The 21298-nt window shown below is 51.3% G+C and overlaps 1 protein-coding gene across 1 annotated transcript in view; it reads left to right on the forward strand.

Moving 5' to 3' along the window:
- NRDE2 (NRDE-2, necessary for RNA interference, domain containing) overlaps positions 1–21135 on the forward strand; it is a 46220-nt gene extending 25085 nt beyond the window's left edge. The window contains exons 5-14 of the mRNA XM_041758889.1: positions 2221–2671; positions 3430–3835; positions 5187–5320; positions 8121–8241; positions 10891–11066; positions 12763–13149; positions 13899–14836; positions 16098–16236; positions 20102–20173; positions 20477–21135. Of these exons, the coding sequence (XP_041614823.1) occupies positions 2221–2671; positions 3430–3835; positions 5187–5320; positions 8121–8241; positions 10891–11066; positions 12763–13149; positions 13899–14836; positions 16098–16236; positions 20102–20173; positions 20477–20602 (2950 nt within the window). The 3' untranslated portion in view covers positions 20603–21135. The remainder of the gene's footprint in view (positions 1–2220; positions 2672–3429; positions 3836–5186; positions 5321–8120; positions 8242–10890; positions 11067–12762; positions 13150–13898; positions 14837–16097; positions 16237–20101; positions 20174–20476) is intronic.
- Positions 21136–21298: the final 163 nt, after the last annotated feature.

Below are 21298 nucleotides of genomic sequence, written 5' to 3' on the forward strand. Positions count from 1 at the left end.
CAGCCCTCATTAAAGTTGTTTTGACTCCTAAATGGACCAAGGAGGACCTGGGGACAAGGGGATGGATAGGAAGAGTTTGCGTGTGACGGCCGGAAGGGCGGCTTCTCAGGCACCTGTTGACTGGGGAAGCAAAAGAGGTGCTGCGTCTGGACCGGGGGATGAGGGGGGGGGGGGGGAGGTGAGGGCAGAACTTTCTGGAAAGATGACAGAAGGTGGTAGCTGCTCTGTCCTGCCCTTTCCCCCCGATGACAGCATGATATCATGAAAATTTTAAAAAACAGCATAAGCTGAAAGAATTTTACAATGAACCCTCTTACTCCCACCCTCTACGTTCTGCCGTCAATTTTTTTTTTTCTGCCGTTGATATTTTACTGCACCTGCCTCATCGCGTGTCTGGCTGTTCGTCCGTCCTTCAACCCGTCTTACTGTTTTGGTGCCAGTTACCAGAATACTGCCCACTGCATACTTCAGCAAGCCTGTCATCTGCTGGAGTTCCAGATATGTTGTTTTTTTCCTTTTGACTTACAGCTGACATACAATGTAACTTACACACAAATCTTCATTTGCTGAGTTTTGACACATGCATATGCCTGTATGATCCAGCCCTCTGTGAAAATACAGAACTTAACTGTGACCCCCTCCCCAGATTTCCCCCTGCTCTCTTCCATTCAGCCCACATCCCAGCTCCCCAGGGGCAGTGTGTGCTAATTTTTTTCCATCCTCAATTAGTGTTGTCTATCCTAGCATTCCACACAAATGGAATCACGTAGTACATGCTCTCTTGGGTCTGGCTTCCTTCAGTCAGTGTCATGTTTTTGAGATCCAGCCACGTTGTGGCATTTGTCAGTAGTTCGTTGCTCCTCACTGCTGGTCACATTCCGTTGTGTGGCCGTACCTCCGTTTATCCATTCTTCTGTGGATGAACACCTGGACTCTTCGCAGAATACGGCTGCTGAGAATATTTGTGCACACATCTTTGTGTAGAAATGCAGTTTCCTTTGTCTTAGGTAAATGCCTAAAATAGAATTGCTGGGTCATGGGGTAAGTCTAAGTTTAGTTTTGTCAAGAAACTGCCAGGCCTTTCCCCAAAGTGACTACCAGTTTGCCTTCTCACTAACAGCGTGTGAGAATCCTGGTTATCTGGCCCATGACTCACTGGTGTTCAGTATTGTAGTATTTTTGCCATTCTGGCGGGTTGTGGCATATATATCTCTTGGTGGCTTTAATTTGCATTCCCCTCATGATTAGTGTTGTTGAGCACCTCTGCATATGCTGATTGACCCTTCGTATTGTCTTTTGTGAATTCCATCCACATCCTTTGCTAATTTTTTTTATTTTTTTATTTTTTTATTTATTTATGACAGTCACACAGAGAGAGAGAGAGAGAGAGGCAGAGACACAGGCAGAAGGAGAAGCAGGCTCCATGCACCAGGAGCCCGATGTGGGATTCGATCCCGGGTCTCCAGGATCGCGCCCTGGGCCAAAGGCAGGCGCCAAACCGCTGCGCCACCCAGGGATCCCTAATTTTTTAAATTGGTTGTTTGTCTAACAATCATACCATAGAGTGCACGATTTCCCTTAGCCTTCATGCACATATTCAGTAGTTACGAGTTTGTGATTCTGGGGGCACCTGCACGCTCCATACAAGCTTTTTAGAACCCAGTCTCTCTTCCTTTAGAGTAGAAAACAGCCAAATGTAATTTTATTCAACACACTTGTTTCAGGATTAAAAATACAATCTTAGCCCTCTCCATTTTCTTCTGAAGTGGGGACACAGGACCACATTGCAGAAAAGGGACCAGTCTAGGAGACAAATGACTCACTGTCTCCTGAGGCTCCAGTGTCCTCAGGAATAGCATAAAGGAGGGGGTGAGGATTCCTGCCTTGTCAGTTCCATGTGAGCATGACAATGACATATGAGACATTACTTTACAAAACTCTAGGGGAAATAGAAATTACTAGATCTGGAAGACAAACCTGATCTTAAGTTCTTGAGGCATTAGCAAAGAAATGTTTAGAGGAATAAGTCAAACACGGTAAAGGTTCCTTGCTAATTATCATATTTCTCTAAATGGAAACAGTTTGAAGGTAAGGTGAATTTGAGTACGTGTGCAGTTCACTTGCCTGACGAGTGCTCAGGCCTGCTGAGCTGAGCCATCACTCCCATAGATCTAGCACGCACACCCTCCCTCGGTAACTTTTTTCTTTTTCAAATACAAGATACAAGAGGAAAGGAGACTCCTGTCTTGGCATTAACCCCAAGAAGCAATGTATATCCTGGGAGGGGGCTTCCAAGGAAAAGAAGCCTTCGCACAAGCACGTTGAGCGCTATTTTACGAAGAAGAGTGTGGTATTAATGAACATGGATGGAGTTGCCGTTGGCAGTAAAAATGAACCTCCCTCATCTGAGCCAATCTCGTTTATCCCAGTGAAGGGCCCGGATGAGGTGGTTCCTCCCGTTACAACCTGGTTGAACCCTCTGGGGATTTACGATCAATCCACCACGCAGTGGTTACAAGGACAGGGTCCTTCAGAGCCAGAATCAAAGCAGCCAGACTCACAGATGGACAGAGAGAGCGCACTACTCAAGGCCAAGGTGGAGGAGTTCAACAGGAGAGTCCGGGAGAACCCCCGGGACATTCAGCTCTGGATGGCGTTTGTTGCTTTTCAGGTAAGTAACGCTGTTGCAGTTCTGTTACTTTGGAATGACTGTCCTTGTTTGGGGCAAACTGATGGGTTCTGCAGAAGTTTGGGGCCCCCGGGAGGACCCTGGCCCAGGACATTTGAAGATGATTAGACCGTAGGCCCTGCCCTGAGCTCGCTGCAAGCCCAGTGAGGCAGTTGGCCATGTGAAGAATAAGTGCTTTCGGGTATAATTTCGGTGTGGGATGAGGGAGTGACATGCCTCTAGGGAGTAAGAAAGGGCTTCTAGAAGAAGGTGACGTTTGAACAGAATCTGGGGAGAAGCAGCGTGCAGAATGCGCCTTCTCATCACGTGACCCAGCGGGAGCTCTGTGCTCCCTTTCTGAAACACTTGCCTTTGTCTTCGTCCTACTTACTTTTTTTTGAACCACTGTATAGTGTTATACAGTTATGTTTTGCTCCACATTTAGCTGTTTTATGGGTAAAGTCAGCTCTTGAGAAGCAGTATTCCAGGAGCTGCATGCCCTCTATTGTTACATGACCTCACGACCAAGCGCAGACAGGTGAATCAGGTGAAATACACGCTCCGTGGTATCAGGTGATACAGACACTGAGGAACCGAGTTTTCACTCCGAAAAACGCTGTGATAAATAGGTGGCGATCAAGAAAGTCTGACGATTGGTTTTGGGAGGCGATAGACATTGGGGCTTGTAAGGAGCTCTGTTGTGCTGGTGGAGTTTTGAGGCTCTCTTACTTCCACTTGAAAATTGATGTTTTTGTTTTGAGGACGAAGTCATGAAAAGCCCTGGCCTGTATGCCATCGAGGAGGGAGAGCAGGAGAAGCGGAAGCGGTCTCTGAAGCTGGTTCTGGAGAAGAAGCTGGCCATCCTGGAGCGGGCCATTGAGAGCAACCAGAGCAGCGTGGAGCTGAAGCTTGCCAAGCTGAAGCTCTGCACGGAGTTCTGGGAGCCCTCCACCCTGGTCAAAGAGTGGCAAAAACTGATATTCTTACATCCCAACGATACAGCCCTTTGGCAGAAGTACCTTTTATTTTGCCAGAGCCAGTTTAGCACCTTCACTGTGTCAAAGATCCACAGTCTTTATGGAAAATGCCTGAGCACCTTGTCTGCGGTGAAGGATGGCAGCATCTTATCGCACCCTGCCTTGCCGGGCACCGAAGAGGCGATGTTTGGTAAGAAGCTGAGGACCAGATCCATTTATGTTGGGGTGCTTATCCTTTCTTTTGGCTCTAGTCAAAAATGAAGATTTGTTTCTGGTGTATTTTAGAAACGTCAGAACTGATAAAACAGATTTAAACAAAAAGCATCAGGGTGCCTTTGGATTAGAACAGATTCTGTGTCCAACTTCTTGGGAGGGGTGAGCGATGGGTATTAGAGCCAAAAAAGTTAGTGAAACCTCAGTGGTCTAGGAGTTCCAGGTTTTCTGCTTATTAACCGAGGAAACAGAGCCTAATTCTCAGCTGTTGTGGCTGTCAGTGGCCTTCCCTGTGGAGATACCTGCCTGCCCCTCTCACCTGCTCTCAGGTCTCCAACAGTGGTGTTCATGGGGATGCCCTGATGGCTGCAGGTCAGCGTGCAGAGGCAGCTATCAATGTCATTACTCCTGAACACTTCTGGGGGTCCCGAAGGAGCCTGGAATACAAACTGTCCAGTAATGAGGTACAGAAGGCAGCAGGTGACACAGGAGCTGGAGGATGTCACTCGACCTACATCCTGGATTTGCCCTTCCCTGGTTCTCTTGGGACCCTGTGACCTTCCATATTTCCTTAACCTGCCTGGGCTCCCATTTCTCCCCCAGCAACGGTGATATAATAGTTGCTTTATACGGTAACTGAGCACGTTCACGGAGATTGACACGTGAGTCTGGCTCGGTGCCTGGTGCACGGCAGGCATATATTTGATCAAAACCTTGCTGTTTCTGTTAACTTCTAAAGATGTAAATGTTTTGCCCTAGAAATAAAAAGCATTTACCACACTAACATAGAGTCTCATATTTGATATCCTTTGTAGTATGCTCAAATGGCCAGTGCTACTTGGTAAATGGAATTGTACCACCATTCAGACAAACCAAAATCATCAGAGAGGGAACCTTGATTTGTTTACAGTGAACTCGGAACAGATGGTGAAAATTGCTGGTGAATCTACCATCTAGCGATCAGTCAATCACAGATCTTTGCTTTCTAATGAAAATCTTTGCTTTTCCTAGAATTTTTCTTGTAATAATGAGTTTTCAGTGTTTAATAACTGACCAACCTCTTACCTTTTTTTTATGTAATGTACATAGTTTTTATTAATATTTGTATTTCATGACGGTTTTGTGTGAAAATTGGAATAAAGGTACTTTGCAATTTTATAGTGAGTCCTTGTAATAAGGACACACGTCTTTACAGCCTTGAAATGATCACAGTAACTAATTTCGGAGAAAAAGATGTTTTTGGTGTTGAAGTGCACGTTTCTAGAAGTTATGTTCTTTGCCTTCAGTGATGTTAACCAGGATTCTCCCTCTTGCTGTCCCGTTCTCAGCGCTCTTTCTTCAGCACTGCCACTTCCTGCGGCAGGCCGGTCACTCAGAGAAGGCAGTCTCTCTGTTCCAGGCCATGGTGGACTTCACCTTCTTCAAACCCGACAGCGTGAAAGACCTGCCTACCAAGGGACAGGTGTGGGTTCTAGTTCTGTGACCCGTCTCTCCCCAATACCCCCCTCTCCTCCCTCCACCGCTCCCCTCCCCCTCCTTCTCCTTTCTCTTTCTCTTCTGGGGGCAGGTGTGGATGATGGGAGATGGTCTGGTAGTAGTTTTAAAATATATCCTCCTCTATATCAGTCCTGCTGAGAAACTGTTGCTTATAATATTCTGATGATCCAAGGACAATTCCATAATGAAGGTAGTGAAAATTGGAGAGAGAAAAGATCCACTCTCCCCCCCAGTATAAAGACTCACTGTGTCCCCCTGTTTTCTTACTTACGGGCCTTATTTCAATGCTAATTGTCCCCACCAGGAAACAGTTATTATGCCTTTTAGAGCACATCTTACCATCTCCTGCCTCTCCACATTCTAAACTGGGTCTCAGGTCATCTTCCCAGTTAGCATTTCCACAATGTAAGATCTTTGCGGGAGTTTCAGACAATAGCACTTGTTGGCACTCTGTCAACACCCATCCTAACCCGGGAGGTGATAATCATTTAGATGACAAGTGAACACTGCTCATATTTGTGATGTAGAAGCAATAAAAAAAATCTCATCACAGAGCTATCCATATAAGAAAGCCGCCTTTTCCCTTTTTCCTTGGAAGAAATCTTGGTTTCCTACTTTGCGATAGGGGTCGGGTGGAGGATGGATAGGGTATCTGAATTTATGGTGAACTTACAGAGGTCTTAAGAAGCTAAGATCTCCATCTTGTGGAATTTTCATGAATTGCCTTTAAAGACTATTTTTATCATTATTATATTTTTTTCTAGAGGAAATTGGGTTGAAGAGTATTGGTTAACATTAATATATTTGATTAGTAGTATAATAAGCCAGATAACAAAACTGTTTTAAGACATACTTTGCTATGTTAAGGATATGCTGTGCTATGGAAGTGAATCTTAGCTGACTGCAGGGCCTTGGGAGTGTGGTTGTGGGGTCAGGATCAGAGTAGCCTTAGCCTTCATCCCCACCCTTTGCTGACCCTGCAGACTGTGTTTAGAACGAACAGTCACTGCTTGTGAGTATGAAGCCTCAGGAGCCGCTCCCCTAAAGTGTCAGCAGAGCCTGTTGCATGCTCTTGAGATTTTGCATACTAACAACACTTGTTTCAAAGCATTTACAAGACAATTTTGAATAAAGCTTTTTCTTTAATGACATCCCATATTTTTAAGACCAAGAAACATTGTTACAAGAAACAGTAGTAGAGCATAAAAGAAGCAGAGTCTGATCTGTGTTTCTACAGAATAAATAAATAGGTTATAATGATCACACTTAAAAAAAAACAAAACAAAACAGCACTTCTTTTTCTTGAGTGCGCTTCTGTCCAGGAAGCTTAAGACCTGGGGAGAGGGAGTGTGGTCTCTGGCTCCCCTTCCCAAGCTACGGGCCTGTGTCAGGACCATTGCCTGCCCCTGGGGCTGTCCTGGATGCAGCTCTCTTCTGGGTGTGCGTGGCACTTCCCCAGGCTCAGGCTGGACATTCCTCTTGCTCCCAGCCCACAGCGTGTCATTGAAAACCTTGTCCTCTTCTAAAGGTTTCTTACAAAAGCTTTCCTTAAGCAAGGACTTTAAAGTCCTTATTGTCAACTGATAACACGATTGCTTTCCTGTTCATTGCTGTGTTCACGTTCTCCATAGGATATTACTTTTTTTTTTTTTAAGGATTTTATTTAATTGACAGAGACATGCACAAGCACAGAGAACGGGAGGGAGAGGGAGAAGCAGACTCCCCGCTGAGCAGGGACACCCCCCCCCCCCCCCCCCCCCCCCCCCCCCCCCCCCCCCCGAGATCATGACCCGAGCCTTAGGCAGACAACTGACTGAGCCACCCGGGCATCCCGGGAATTACTTACTGCACTGAACTAGTCACCACACACAGCAGACTTAATGCCCCAGTGTGTGAGAGCAGAGGTGTGATCACGGGGCCTGGCTTCAACATGCAGACCTTTTTATTCACTGGATGCCTGCCACATGGAGCTTGGTGCCAATAAGCGTTTGTTGAATCTGTACTCTGTATTGGGCACTGTGCTAGACGTCAGGAACATAGAGTTGAGATGTCATGCCCTAAAGAGCTCCCACTCTGTCCTGTTGAAACTTTGAATCCCCTTGTCCTCAGAAGGTCTTGAGGGCAGTATGATTTCAGGTACTAAGGGGCCCAGTGGCTTTAGGGGAACTGGGTGTGTCCCTGTCCCCAAGGGTCAGAACTGGGAAACCATTCCTCTCCTGCCTGGCTAGAGGCCCTTCTCGATCATGTCCAGTCTTTTCCTAACACACTCTCAGAAGTGGCAGCCCGTCACCTTTTGCAATATTCTGTTACATGTCACGAGGTCCAGGCCACACTCAGGTGTGAATGCCACAAGGCAGGGGTATGGTCACAGTGGGGCTCTCTTGGAAGCTGCCTACCACACTAGGTCATTATTTTTCCTGTCTTAGGGTGTATCATATATACTGGAAAGACAAATGTCAAGCAAGATTTCAACCATAAGCCTCTCTTTCTTTTTTTTTTTTTTTAAGATTTAATTTATTTCAGAGAGAGGTAGAACACAAAGCAGTAGGGGAGCAGCAGAGGGAGAGGGAGAAGTAGACTCCGTGCTGAGCAGGGAGCCTGATGTGGGGCTTGATCTCATGAACTGAAGGCAGATGCTTAACTGGCTGAGCCCCCCAGGCACCCCCTGTGAGCCCCACTCCTGCTAGTCAGAGCATACTTTGCTCAGTGACTCAGCAGGTTTGTACCTGTTAATCTAATAATGTTCGTATTTTCAACCTGCACAGGTGGACTTCTTTGAGCCCTTCTGGGACAGCGGGGAGCCCCGGGCCGGGGAGAAGAGCGCCCGAGGCTGGAGAGCATGGATGCACCAGCAGGAGCGAGGGGGCTGGGTGGTCATCGGTGCAGGTGAGGCACCTCTCAGGCAGGTTGTGTATGCCTCTGCCTATTTCTTGTGGAATGTGTTTTCACAGCTTTATGATTATTTGTTTATGTATATAAGCTCTTCAGCAGTCCCTGAGAACACTGTAGAAACATCACAGTGTCAAAAATGCATTAAGTGGATGTATTGGGAGAGCAGACTGTCTCTCACCCTTAGGGTCTTTCAACTCCATCCTGTGGAGGGTTTGTTTCTTTCCAGAAGACATTTCATTTTCCTTGTACTGTTTTTTTTTAAACTTAGTTCTTTTATTTATTAATGTATCATTTTAAAGATTTTATGTATTTACTTGAGAGAGAACCACACACATGAGCAGGGAGCCCGGTGTGGGGCTCAATCCCAGGACCCAGAGATCATGACCTGAGCCCAAGGCAGAAGCTTAACTGACTAAACCACTCAGGCCCCTGTTCCTCGTTTATTTTAAAATACTTATAGATGCACAAGAAGTTGGAAAAAAGTACACTGGGAGGTTTTGTGTTCCCCACCAGTTCCCGCCCATGGCAGTGCCAGGATGCAGAAGCACAGTCCAGATATTGGCCCCAGCAGTGTGTGGCAAGCACATAGGTGCACGCATGTTTGGTACTGATGGGCTTTATCACATGTGCAGCTTCCTTTAACCACGTCCACGGTCACGTACAGAACCAGTCATCAGCACAGAGTTCCCTGATGCTGTCCCTTGTAGCCTTTATCGCCGCCATGCTCCCCTCTCAGGACGTCACTATTATTATGTTGTCATGTTACTTCGTGTATGTTATATAAATGGAATTATGTGGCATGTGACTTTTTAGAACAATTTCCTATTGTTATAAAAATATATACACAATTTACCATTGAAAAAAACATTTTTTGAGCCCACAGTGCCGTGGCATTGACTGCATGTACACTCTCGTACAAGTGTCTTAGCATCTGTCCGTCTCCTCAGCTCTCACGTCCCCAGTGGGAACCCCACACCCACTACGCAGCAGCTCCCCCTCCCTCCCTGCCCCTGAGGACCACCGTGGCACCTGCTGTCTCTATGGATTATTTTAGGGACCCCAGAGAAGGGGAACAGACAATTTTGTTGTGTGGTGACTAGCTTATTTCACTTAGTGCAATGTCTCCGTCCAACTGTTGTCGGACGCCGAGGTTGCCTCACCTTTTGGCAGTTGTGAGTGATGCTGCAGGGAATGTAGGTGTACAAGTACCCAGAGGTGAAAATGCTGGATTGTATGGTAGTTTTTTTGATTCTTTGAGGAAACCATTGTACTGTCCGCAGGGCTGCACCATTTTATGTTCCCGCCATTGCTGCACAGGGGTTCCAGTCTCTTCACATCCTCACCAACATTTGTTTTCTAACTTAACAATCAGTTTTGTTTTTTTTTCCATTTAGTGTCATTCCCCTGAAATCTGTGGGAATTGTTGCGTGCATCTGTCATTTGTTGCATCTGTCTTGGGGAGTAGTTCGTGGTGTAGACGTACCGCGGTTTATTTTGCTGCTCACTGGCTGCAGGATGTTGGGAGTGTTCCCGGCATGTGGCTGTTACGAATAATGCTGCTGGGGTACAGGTGTTTGTGGGTACATGGGTTTTCATTTTTCTGGTGCCAGCACCCAAGAATACAGGTCCCAGGTTTTATAGAAAGTGTGTTTTGTGTTTTGTTTTGTGCACGTTTAATTTTATAAGAAATCGACCTCCCGTTTTCTAGGGTAGCTGTACCATTTTATATACCCTGTTTATTTGTAAATTTTTTTTTTAGGATTTTATTTATTTATTCATGAGAGGCACAGAGAGAGAGAGGCAGAGACACAGGCAGAGGGAGAAGCAGGCCCCATGCAGGGAGCCTGACATGGGACTCGATTCCGGGTCTCCAGGATCACGCCCTGGGCCGAAGGTGGCGCTAAACTGCTGAGCCACTGGAGCTGCCTGTAAATTTTTTTAAAAGATTTTATTTATTCATGAGAGATAGAGAGAGAGAGGCAGAGGCACAGGCAGACGGAGAAGAAGGCTCCATGCAGGGAGCCCGACTCGATCCTGGGCCTCTAGGATCACGCCCTGGGCTGAAGGCAGCGCTAAACCACTGAGCCACCCGGGCTGCTCCTTATTTGTAAATATTGAACTTTACTGAAGACCCAAGACTTTTCTTCCATTCTGAACATGTCATGTAGCGTTCTAGAACTGTGTTGTCCAGGATTGGGAGGCATTAGCCACATGCAGCCTTTTTAATTAAATTAAGATGAAATAAAATTAAAGATTTAGTTCTGTTGCCAGCTGCATTTCAGGTGCCCAGTGAGTGACAGGTGGCTGATTGCCGTATTAGACACATAAGATATCTATTACGTCATTGTCATGAAAGGTTCTGTTGGACAGTGCTGCTTTAGGATATGTGTGTTCCCATGTTAATTGCTGTGATAGCATTAAAAATCATCTGATTTCATTAGTGATCTGCCAGGGGTTTTTGGGAACGTGATTCATGATGGGAGGGTCCCTCAATGCCTTTGAACCCCTGCATGTCCCAGAATGCTAGGCCTGTCTTACTCCTCTTGGCACTGCAGATGCCCACTCCAGACCAGCAGACCGATTGGGTGTCAGTGGCAGTTTTATTTGCTGGTGAGGTGAGCTAAAAGGTTTATTCTTGCCTAGATGATGAGGATGATGAACCAGAAGACGAGGACCAGGAAATAAGAGATAAGAGCCTGCCCAAGTGGCAGATCTGGCTTGCCGCCGAGCGGTCCCGAGACCAGAAGCACTGGCGGCCATGGCGCCCTGATAAGTCCAAGAAGCAAACTGAGGAAGACTGTGAGGACCCTGAGAGACAGGTAAGTGTCCCAGCCCGGGAGGGAGGGCAGCTGCGGGGTCCCTACCTTCTCCCACTTCCATGGGGTGCTTACCTGAAGGAAGTTTGCTGAGCTCTCAGAGCACCTGCCTGGCTTGGGGGATGTTTGCTCACTCCTGTTCTTGTCTGTGGAAATTTCATCGGCCACAGGTGATGTGGGAGCACAGGGGGACTTGACCGGCTGGTTCCTGTACCCAGGAGGAGGGTAGGCCCCTCTGGAGATTGTCTTCCAGTTTATTCAGAGAATTTTTCTCGAGGAAGCCTGAGGACTCAGGGTTTTAAAAACGTGGTATCCCTTGGGACGCCTGGGTGGCTCAGTGGTTTAGCATCTGCCTGCTGCTCAGGGTGTGATCCTGGAGTCCTGGGATCAAGTCCCACATCAGGTTCCCTGCATGGAGCCTGCTTCTCCCTCTGCCTGTGTCTCTGCCTCTCTTTCGCTGTGTTTCTCATGAATAAATAAATAAACTTTTTTTTTTTTTAAGTGGTATCCCTGTCCGAGGTTATTTAGCTGTATGCACTTTCCCCACCGTGCTTGTGCATCCTCAGAGATGGGGCAGACAGATTTGACCGGGGAGACGGGAGGAACTGTTCAGGGAGGCCATCCTGGGACAGTTCGTACACGGCTTGTCTTGCTGGGGAAGGAACCTGCATTACTGAGCTCCTGTTGTGCATCAGGCACTTCACTTACATTATCTTGTTTGCTGTCATTGAGTGACTTGGTTTGTGCTACTCCATGTCTGGTGGCCAGTGGCTCTGGACATTTGGCATTAGTTAAATAAGGAGAAGAGATCCTGTTTGGAGACCAGAAGGGTTTTTTTTTTTTTTTTTTTTTTAAGATTTTATTTCTTTATTCATGAGAGAGAGAGAGGGGGGCAGAGACACAGGCAGAGGGAGAAGCAGGCTCCATGCAGGGAGCCCGACAGACTCGATCCTGGATCTCCAGGATTACACCCTGGGCTGCAGGCAGTGCTAAACTGCTATAAAAAAAAAAAAAATTATTTATTTATTATTTTAGAGAAAGAAGAGGGCAAAGGGAGAGGGAGAGAGAATCCCAAGCAGACTCTGCCCTGAGCTTGGAGCCCAATACGGGGCTCGATCTCATGACCTTGAAATCATGATCTGAGCCGAAATCGAGAGTCTAATTGCCTCCTGTGGCACCCAGGTGCCCTCAAATGATAACATTCTTCTATCTTAATAAAGAGTTTTAAGGGTTGTAACTTACCCAAGTAACTATAAAAGCAATTATGTGTGCTTTCAGAAGTGAGCATAATCCTAGATTTTCTGTGAGGCTCCTTTGGAAGGTTTTGGCTTAAGCCCTGTCTTCACAGTCTTCCTTCCTGAGAGTCTCTGGGAAGTGTGAGAATGGTGCCAGGTCCCCTCCAGCTCCCCTTTGGCCTCCCTCCTGTCCCCCCCCCCCCCACCTCCCTCAGGCTCCCCTCAGGCTCCCCTCTGGCTCCCCTCTGGCTCCCCAGGGCCTTTCAAGGAAAAAAACCTCTGGCTTTTTTGCATCTTGCCGGGGAAAGCTAGATCTTGTCTGTTTAAAGTTTTAAATTGAATAAAGTTGAATCGTTCACAGATCATGTGAAAGGAGCCCTGGGGAAAGTCGAGAAGCCTTGTTGCTTGGCGAGGTAAACCACCCCAGCTTCCTAGAGGGTCACTGCACCTTGTCTGTGTCGCAGGTGCTGTTCGATGACATCTCGCCATCTCTGATCCAGCTCTCCAGCCCAGATCTTCGGTTTCAGCTGGTCGCAGCCTTTCTGCAGTTCCTGGGCGTGCCCTCTGACCTCAGCCCCCCAGCCTCCTGCCTCTACCTGGCCATGGATGAGAATAGCATCTTTGACAATGGGCTTTATGATGAAAAGCCGTTGACTTCTCTCAACCTTTCCTTTTCTGGCGTCAGCTGTGTGGGCCGCTCAGACCCACTGGGCTGCCGGCGCTGGACCCGGGGTCACAATCGAGAGGGCGAGGAGTTCATCCGCAACATCTTTCACCTTGTGATGCCTCTGTTTTCAGGCCAGGAGAGGTCTCAGCTCTGCTTCTCCTGGCTACGGTACGAGATGGCGAAGGTAACTCCAGCCCCCGCCAGTCCCATATGGGGGCTTCAGGAACAATCGTGGGCTCTTGGTGTTCCTTGGAGCACTGGGCTGTGGCACTACTTTGTTTAGGGATCCCCAAAGTCCCAGGGTGTGGCTGCCCCTACAGAGGGGCTGCAGAGGGGAGGAAAGCAGGGAGCGTGCAGCTCATCAGTGGCTGGAGCTGTTCATGGTGGTCGCCCTTCTGCTTCCAGGTGTTTGGGGTTGTAGGAGCAGTTAGTGTGAAGAACCAAGCTTAGGCAGGGGTTGGAGGATCTCAGGGTTGATTAAAGTAGATAAAATAAGCTACTTACTTACCCTGTTCTTCGTGTCTGTCTTCCTGCTAGAAATTCCTCTAGGATGGACTCTTCTGCCTCCTGCTGGTCAGTTAGCACTGACCCTTGACACCCTGAGTTCGGGGGCTCCAACTGCGTGTCGCGCACAGCATGTATTGTGAAAATAGCGTGCGATAAAATGTGGTGGCCACCTTTCCCTGGAGAAGAATATTTGGAGCATATGAGCCTTGTTTATCGAGGTTTCGGATGGAAACCTGGACGGGGTTGTTTGGGGGCGCCAGTCACCTTGGTATAATCCAGATTTATTTCGAGCTCAGAGAGCCTCAGTGTTCAGCAAACGTGACGAAGGAAGTGTAGACACCTGTGTGGCTTTCTGAAGTTGATGGTCCAAAGGGATGGCTTTAAAAATCACAGAGCACTTGGGAATCCTTTTCTTTTTACTTCCAGGTCATCTGGTGTCTTCACACTACAAACAAGAAAAGGTTGAAGTCGCAAGGAAAGAACTGCAAAAAACTAGCCAAAAATCTCCTTAAGGAGCCAGAAAACCGCAACAATCTCTGCCTCTGGAAGCAGTATGCGCACCTGGAGTGGCTGCTGGGCAACACGGAGGAGGCCAGGAAGGTGTTCGACAGTGCGCTCAGCGCGGCAGGGAGCAGGGAGCTGAGGGACTGGGAGGTGTGTGAGCTCAGCCTGCTGTACGCCGAGCTGGAGGTGGAGCTGTTGCCAGACCCGAGGGGGGCCTCTGCGGCCCGTGCCGTCCACGTGCTGACCAGACTGACCGAGAGCGGTCCCTACGGGCCCTACTCTGGGCCAGTCTTGGCCGTCCACATCCTGAAAGCTCGGAAGGCATATGAACATGCGCTGCAGGACTGTCTGGGGGAGAGCTGGGTCTGCAGTCCCGCCCCCACCGCCCCTGCAGCGCCCTGTCACCGCCTCATTAGCCTGGTGAAGTGCTTCATGCTCTTCCAGTACTTGACTGTGGGGATCGATGCCGCTGTGCGGGTATGCGAGCAGGTGTATGCAAAACTGAAGGGCTCCACTTCCCCCGGTGGCTCCAGCCCTGAGGACGCAGGCAGCGCACAGAGCCCGAGCAGTGTTCTTGAGGCGGTCATGCTCATGCACACCAGCCTGCTCCGATTCCACATGAAGGTCAGCGTTTACCCTCTGGCTCCCCTGCGGCAGGCACTCTCAGAGGCCCTGCAGTTGTATCCGGGCAACCAGGTTCTTTGGAGGTCCTATGTGCAGATTCAGAGTAAGTCCCACACAGCCAGTAAGACCAGAAGATTCTTCGATGCCATTACCAGGTCTACCAAGCCCTTGGAGCCTTGGTTGTTTGCGATTGAAGCCGAGAAGATGAGGAAGACGTTGGTGGAAAGTGTTCAGAGGTTAGTACACACATCTTGTCTGTGTGTCCACAGACACACAGAGGCCCTGTGAGGCCTCCGGGACCCAGGAGGGAATACAGGTCAGCGCCTGTTGTGGGTGTCCAGGTAACCGAGGATGACACAGCGAGGGAGGACCGAGCCTTGCAGGTGGCAGCGGCTTTCATTAGGGGCTTCCATGCTGTCTCCCTAGGCTGCAGGGATGGCCCGTTTGGGTTCCTGCACATTGCTTATGATGCATGGGTGTTGCTGGTCAGGCGTGCAGCTGTCTGAGGAGCTGTGGCAAAAGCATAATGGGCGAGACCCAGGCTCCAGTGGACCCTGGATTCGATCCAGATTCAGACCTTCCACTCCCCGGCTGTGTGGCCCGGGGCAGGTCACATCAGGTCTAGTAGGTTCCCTTCCGTAATGTGGGAAGAATAGCTGAGCAGCCCTGGAGGGGCCAGCGAGGGAAGTGCTGAGCACAGAGGGGTGTGAACTCACTGCTGGCCTCTGTCGTCGTTACTAAGGACGACGGCACCACGTCCTCCGGGTCCCTCTTGACAGTGTGTGACCACAGGTTAAGCGGCAGTCCCGGGAGTGCGGTAGCCGTGGCTACACTCACCTGGTATCTGCTGACTACTCAGAGTTGTCTCTGAAGAGTGTTTCTTTTTTTATTTTATTTTTTTTTTAATTTTTTATTTTTTTTATTTTTTTTATTTATGATAGTCACAGAGAAGAGAGAGAGAGGCAGAGACACAGGCGGAGGGAGAAGCAGGCTCCATGCACCGGGAGCCTGATGTGGGATTCGATCCCGGGTCTCCAGGATCGCGCCCTGGGCCAAAGGCAGGCGCCAAACCGCTGCACCACCCAGGGATCCCTCTGAAGAGTGTTTCACTTTTTTTAAATTATTTTATTATTTTTTTTTATTTCTCCTGTTGGGGTTTTACTCACTCTACTTTCCCTAAACTGAAAGGACTTTCCTTCCCATCAAGTAGGCTCTGCATTCTGCTGAGTAAAGGTGAGGCAGAGAAGCAGGGAGATGCTGCGTGAGTTCTGGGCTGACTCTGCTGGGGGACACGAAGCCTGGGCACCGCCTTCCTCTGGCCTGGAGGGGCCATGTAGTGTCTGTACCCCGAGCGCCCCCAGACTTGTGGGCGGCACTGTGCCTGACCCAGCCATCCTGCTGGAGCTCCCGTTTGCTGTCACTCACGCACCTGTTCCTCTCATGGCACCGGGTGGGGCGAGAACCTGGCTTGGGGTCACGGGAGCCTTTGTCTTGCAGGGTGGATGGCAGAGATGTCCACACCACGATTCCCGAGACCGGCCTGACTCATCGGATCAAAGCCCTGTTTGAAAATGCCTTGCGGAGTGACAGTGGCAGCCAGTGCCCCTTATTGTGGAGAATGTATTTGAATTTCTTGGTAAGAAAATGTTTCGTGTTCTTGTTTTTCCGCAGAGCCCTGCCGCTTCCTCACCAGTGAGAACGTCTGGTGTCCAGTAGCCACATCCCAGGAAGGCTGGCAGGGGCTCCCCCTTGCCCCCTTCCCCTCCTCAGCCTCGCTTAGTCCGTCTGGGAGCTGTGGTGGCGTCCCGCCGTGTCTCTGGGACTTGGGAAGGGGGTGCAGGTCACATCTGTCCTCAAGGTTCTGGTCGAGGGACAGGCATGACCACTGGGCTGTTTGATGCAGCAGAGCTTCCTGTGTCTTGGAGTTGACGTCCTCGAGTCAGCAGCCTGGAGATGGCCTGAGAGCGCTCGGTGGGTGGGGAACTTCATTCTCTGCCACGTGTTCCTAAGAATTCCTGGGCCTCGATTCCGTTCTGTCGTTAGAGTCAAGACCCACCCCAGGATGTAGCTTGGACAGTGGGCCTCCCCAGGGCAGCTTCGCTCTCACTTAAAAGCACAGTAGTGATTGAATGTGGGAAGGTGCCGTTTAACTCTGTGAAGGTGCGTGTGGAGGCCGTGTTTGGTTAAGGACCTGGCGTTGGGACGGGTCATGTTTCCTACGTCCAGTGCCGAGGTGTGTGGTTTTGCAGGGATATCGTCTCCTGCTTGCGTGTTTCACCCGAAGGCTGCGGAATCACACCCGAGTGACCCTAATCAGTGTTGTACTTCACAGACGCCAGGACTGACCTTCCTTATCTCTTACATTCCCAGCGGATAAAGTCTCAAGGCGAAGTATTTGAACTTTTCCAATTGACGTATGACCGAGTTCAGGTGTAGAGACGCAGAGAAAGTACAATAGGGGTCAGGAGAGGTCAGAATCCACGTTGGCGTGGCTCCGCGAGCTCTGAAAGGCCCAAGTGGCCGGGAGGACGTGGCATCTCAGCAGCGTGTGTTTTTAACATTTATTCATTCATCAGACCCAAAAGCTCAGATTTTATGTTTTGGTGCCTGTGTGTGAAATGAAACTTTCAGAAGCACAGATGCTGGGGCAGTTGTCATGGCGCATTCGTGGCTGCTGCCTGTTGCTGGTCGGGGGCTGCGGTCGGGAGCTCCTGTGCTGGGGCCACTCGGCCGAGGGAGCGCGTGAGTCTTTGTAAGCACGTGAAACCCCGCGATGTAAACGGGGAAGGCCGGCGCCTTTGCCAGTTTAACTTCTGTCGTCGTCGGTAGGGATGGGTGGAGACAGACTTACCGTGTTCTTACAAGGACTCTCCCATGAGCCAAGTTTGTTGGATTGTGGACAGAAAAATTCTTGTTGACTTGGCAAAAAAAGACTGGGGCCCTCAAGGAATTTCTGTCTTTCTGGAAAGGTTAGCATAGGACCAGGGACGAATTAGTGCGTGACTTCTTGCGGCTCCTGGGTTGGCTCCTGAGGCACTGATAACCCGGTGGAGAAATCCAGTTTGGGCCAGAGGGCTTGGCGAGGAGAGGACCGGAGGGAGCCGGCCCTGTGGCGGAGAGCTGGTGGTGTGTGCGTGTGTGCGCCGTCTCGTGTGCATGTGCGCCTTCCTGTGTGCGTGGGTACACATTTGCAGGTCTGCACACACGCGAGTGTATTTACTCACTTGCTTTTTCCCTGCAAAAATGATGGAAGGAAGTGCAGCTGCATTTGGGAGAAAAAAGGGTTAGACACTGAGCACCGCCCGCTAAGTTGGGAACTGCGCTTGAAACCTGTTGTGGGGGCGCTGTCAAGGCTGCCATTCCCTCTGCATGTCGCCTGTCAGCCACTCCTTTTTGTTGTTGTTTTGGCTAGTATTGCAGTTCTTCTCTTTCTTTATACGCTCACTGTGGGGGTCGAAACTCGCAACCCTGACCTCCAGAGTCATATGCTCCACCTACCGAGCCAGCCGGACGCCCCAGAATTGCCATTCTTTTTGGGATTCTTAGAATCTTTAATTTGGTCACCTGGCTGCACAATCGGGGCAGAAATGAGGGTAAGGTGGGTAGCTGATGCCGTGGGCCTGATGAAGGGAGCCTTATGAACTCAAGGGAGCCGTGGCCCCTGGCTTGCATTTCACCCTCCGGTATCATTTCTTCCCCCCCGCCTGTGGTTGGCGGCTGGCGGGAGTCAGGCTGTATTGAGGCCGCCGCTTACAAGAGCTGGTGGGAGGGTGAAGAGTCGCCCTCAGTTCAGCTGCTGGTGGGGAGGACGGAAGCCTCCAGCAGGACTGTCGTCACCTCCCAGGAACACTTGGGTGTCGTGGAAACGTAGCTTTTTGTTTGGGTTGGATATCACTTGGTCTAGTAACTTTAAAAAAATTACATTTGCTAACGGCTGCTCAGATAAGAAAAGAGTGGAATTTTACAAAATCCTGAGCCCTTCCGGTGAGAGGACACAGCGGTGCCCAAGCTGTGGTCACTGAGCGCCAGCAGCCCACGTCTGAACGGAGAACTTGCGCACCTGCTCCGTCAGGGGGGCAGGAGCCCAGCCCCCTGGTTCGGGGCTGGGTTGGGGGGCCCACGGCATCCTTCGTGGGCCAAGGCCTTCAGGGCATGTGTGAGGCTCCCCCGCACCCCCCAACAAGGGGTCTCTGCGAAGCCCTGGCTCCCAGTTCACCCAGCAGAGCGGTCGTCCCTGGCAGCACCCAGGTTACACAGGGACCAGCCCCCGCTCTGCTCTTCCGCCCGCAGTGTCCCCTCGGTTCTGTGCTCATTCCATTCCACCCACCGTCCCGATGCTGTGGGGTCGCCTGTCACCTGTGTCAGCCTGGACGCAGGAATAGCCATGAAGTTATGGTTTGTGAGGACGAGGGACTTAGAGGGCGAGGAAGGAGGGTGCAGGGCGCCAGGGCAGCTCTGCTGAGTGGGAGAGGGTGGGTGCCGGGCCAGGAGCCGCCAGTGCGCCGGGTGCTGAGCCCTTTGTCCCTGGCGGACCAGGCGTGTGCAGCACTGATGGAGGAACTCAGAGCAGTTTGCGCCAGAGTCTTGCCACCGTCGGACCTGAATTTGCTGGGTTCCAGGATCACCAGGGCACCTCCCAAATACAGTGGTTGACAGGACGGCAGTGCCGTCTGTCCTTCTTTCAGAAACAAGGAAATGGTGTCTCAAGCGTATGAGAGCACGTTGAGATATTTTGGTGCGTGAAGGAAGGACAGCTCCGCTCACTGGGGAGGCCTGGCCTCGAAAGGGCCGAGGGGGCACAGCAGTGCCCTGGGCTCCGCAGCAAGCTCTGGAGGTGGTGACAGCCTGTGCTCACGGGTGCTGGCCGTTTCTGGGCATCAGCCTGGAGGAACCAGGAAGGTGGGGCGGCCATCCTCGGTGGCCGAGCGCCCGAGCCCCAGGCTCTCTAGGTGCTGTCCCTGGTTCCGGGAGGGCCACCAGCAGCCCTCCACTTTCCTCGATGCCGTGTGCCGGCCACCGGGTGGGTAGAGCCAGTGGCCACTAGTGGGTTGTCCCCATGGGAATGCGCCTGGGGAGGCGGGGGCCAGGAGAAGCCTTGAGCAAATGCAGGTGCTTGCTGACCCGGGGGCGGCTCTGCTGGGCTGGGGTTCCCTGGAGGAGCCACGGGGGACGGGGGTCTCATTCCTCTGAGATCTCATCAAATGGTCCCCGTGTTGCATCAAGGCCCGAGCCTCCTGTGACACCCAAGGCCTGCTGGCCCGGGGAGGGAGGAGGTGAACCCAGAGGTCACGGGGCCCGTCACCACTCAGGCTGCCGGGGGCCCCGCCTGCACCCACCCCATGGCGCAGGGCCTCAGGCCCGGGGCCGCCATGACGGTGCCACCCCTCCGCGGGCTGGCTGGGTGCCGTGAGCCCCCTGTGGGTCCGTGCGGGGCGCCCAGTGTGGTTTCCATAGCCTTAGCATCTGCTCCAGTGAACCTTCCAATTCCTCCCCTGCCTCAGGTTTCCTCAGGAAACAGAGAGAGGAGCAAAGGCATGTTCTACAAAGCCCTGCAGAGTTGTCCTTGGGCAAAGGTGAGTCCCCGAGACCACGAGGTCTGCACGCATCCACCGTCCACGTCACTGGGGACGGCACCCCCAGACCTGCTAGGGAAGCCTTGTCCTGCACGGGGCCAGTGTCTGCTGGGGCTGCCATCATCTGCCCAGAGTTTGGGTGCTCCTGGCGTAGGGGTCCCTGGGCCACCGGGGAACCAGGCAGCCTCGCTCCTGAGTCGTGTCTTCCTGGCGACGTGTGCCATGTGTGGTGCTGCCGAGGGGGACGGGGCGGGGGATGGGGCAGGGGACGGTGCGTGGACAGCGCAGGCCTCCTTGTCCTAGGTGCTGTACCTGGATGCCGTGCAGCACTTCCCTGAGGAGATGCAGGAGATCCTGGACCTGATGACAGAGAAGGAGCTCCGGGTGCGCCTGCCCATGGAGGAGCTCGAGCTCCTGCTCGAGGACTAGAGCCCAGGCAGGAGGGCGCCGACGTGGACCGTGGGCCTGAGTGTGCTTGCAAGACCTCTGCCTTTGAAGTTTCTGATCTTAGTGTTTGTATCTAGGCTATCCGTGTCTTACCTCTTGCACATTTTGGGATGTGCAGACAACCTAGAAGCTTCTGTTTGCATATTATATATGTGACTACGTGGACGTGTAGGTGAGAACCATGCCCAGTGATTATGAATGTCCCGTGGTGGGCCTGTTGGTCCCACCCTTCCTCCGCCCAGCTAGTGTGCCCTGTGGGTTGGCATCCTTGGTGGTCCTGCCAGGGTCTCTGGGCTTTGCGGTGATGACAGGGAAGCTCTGGTTACTCAACCCTAGAACCTGTCCCCAGGCTGGTGAGAGCAGATTGCCCGTCTCCTCGGGCCAGAGCAGAGGCTTGGGTGCTCTGGCCTATACCCAGCGCACCCCTAAGCCCCCCTTCCTGCCACTACCCAGCTGCAGACCAGCAGTGTCTAGGTGCCTGTTAGGGACGCAGCCTCGCAGGTGCACCTCAGCCCAGCTGCGCCAGTCTACAGGTGTCTACAGGTGACCAGGAGCCCTGGGGGCTCGGGTGCACCCACGTGTGGCAAGCCTTGCCCAAGGGAAGGGCCCTGCTGCAGAGGGGCAGGCGGCCACGTGAGGAGAGTGCAGACCCAGCCCTGCCCAAGATGGGCCACGTCC

This window comes from Vulpes lagopus, chromosome 6 (assembly GCF_018345385.1).
Source record: "Vulpes lagopus strain Blue_001 chromosome 6, ASM1834538v1, whole genome shotgun sequence".
Classification (NCBI taxonomy): Eukaryota; Metazoa; Chordata; class Mammalia; order Carnivora; family Canidae; genus Vulpes; species Vulpes lagopus.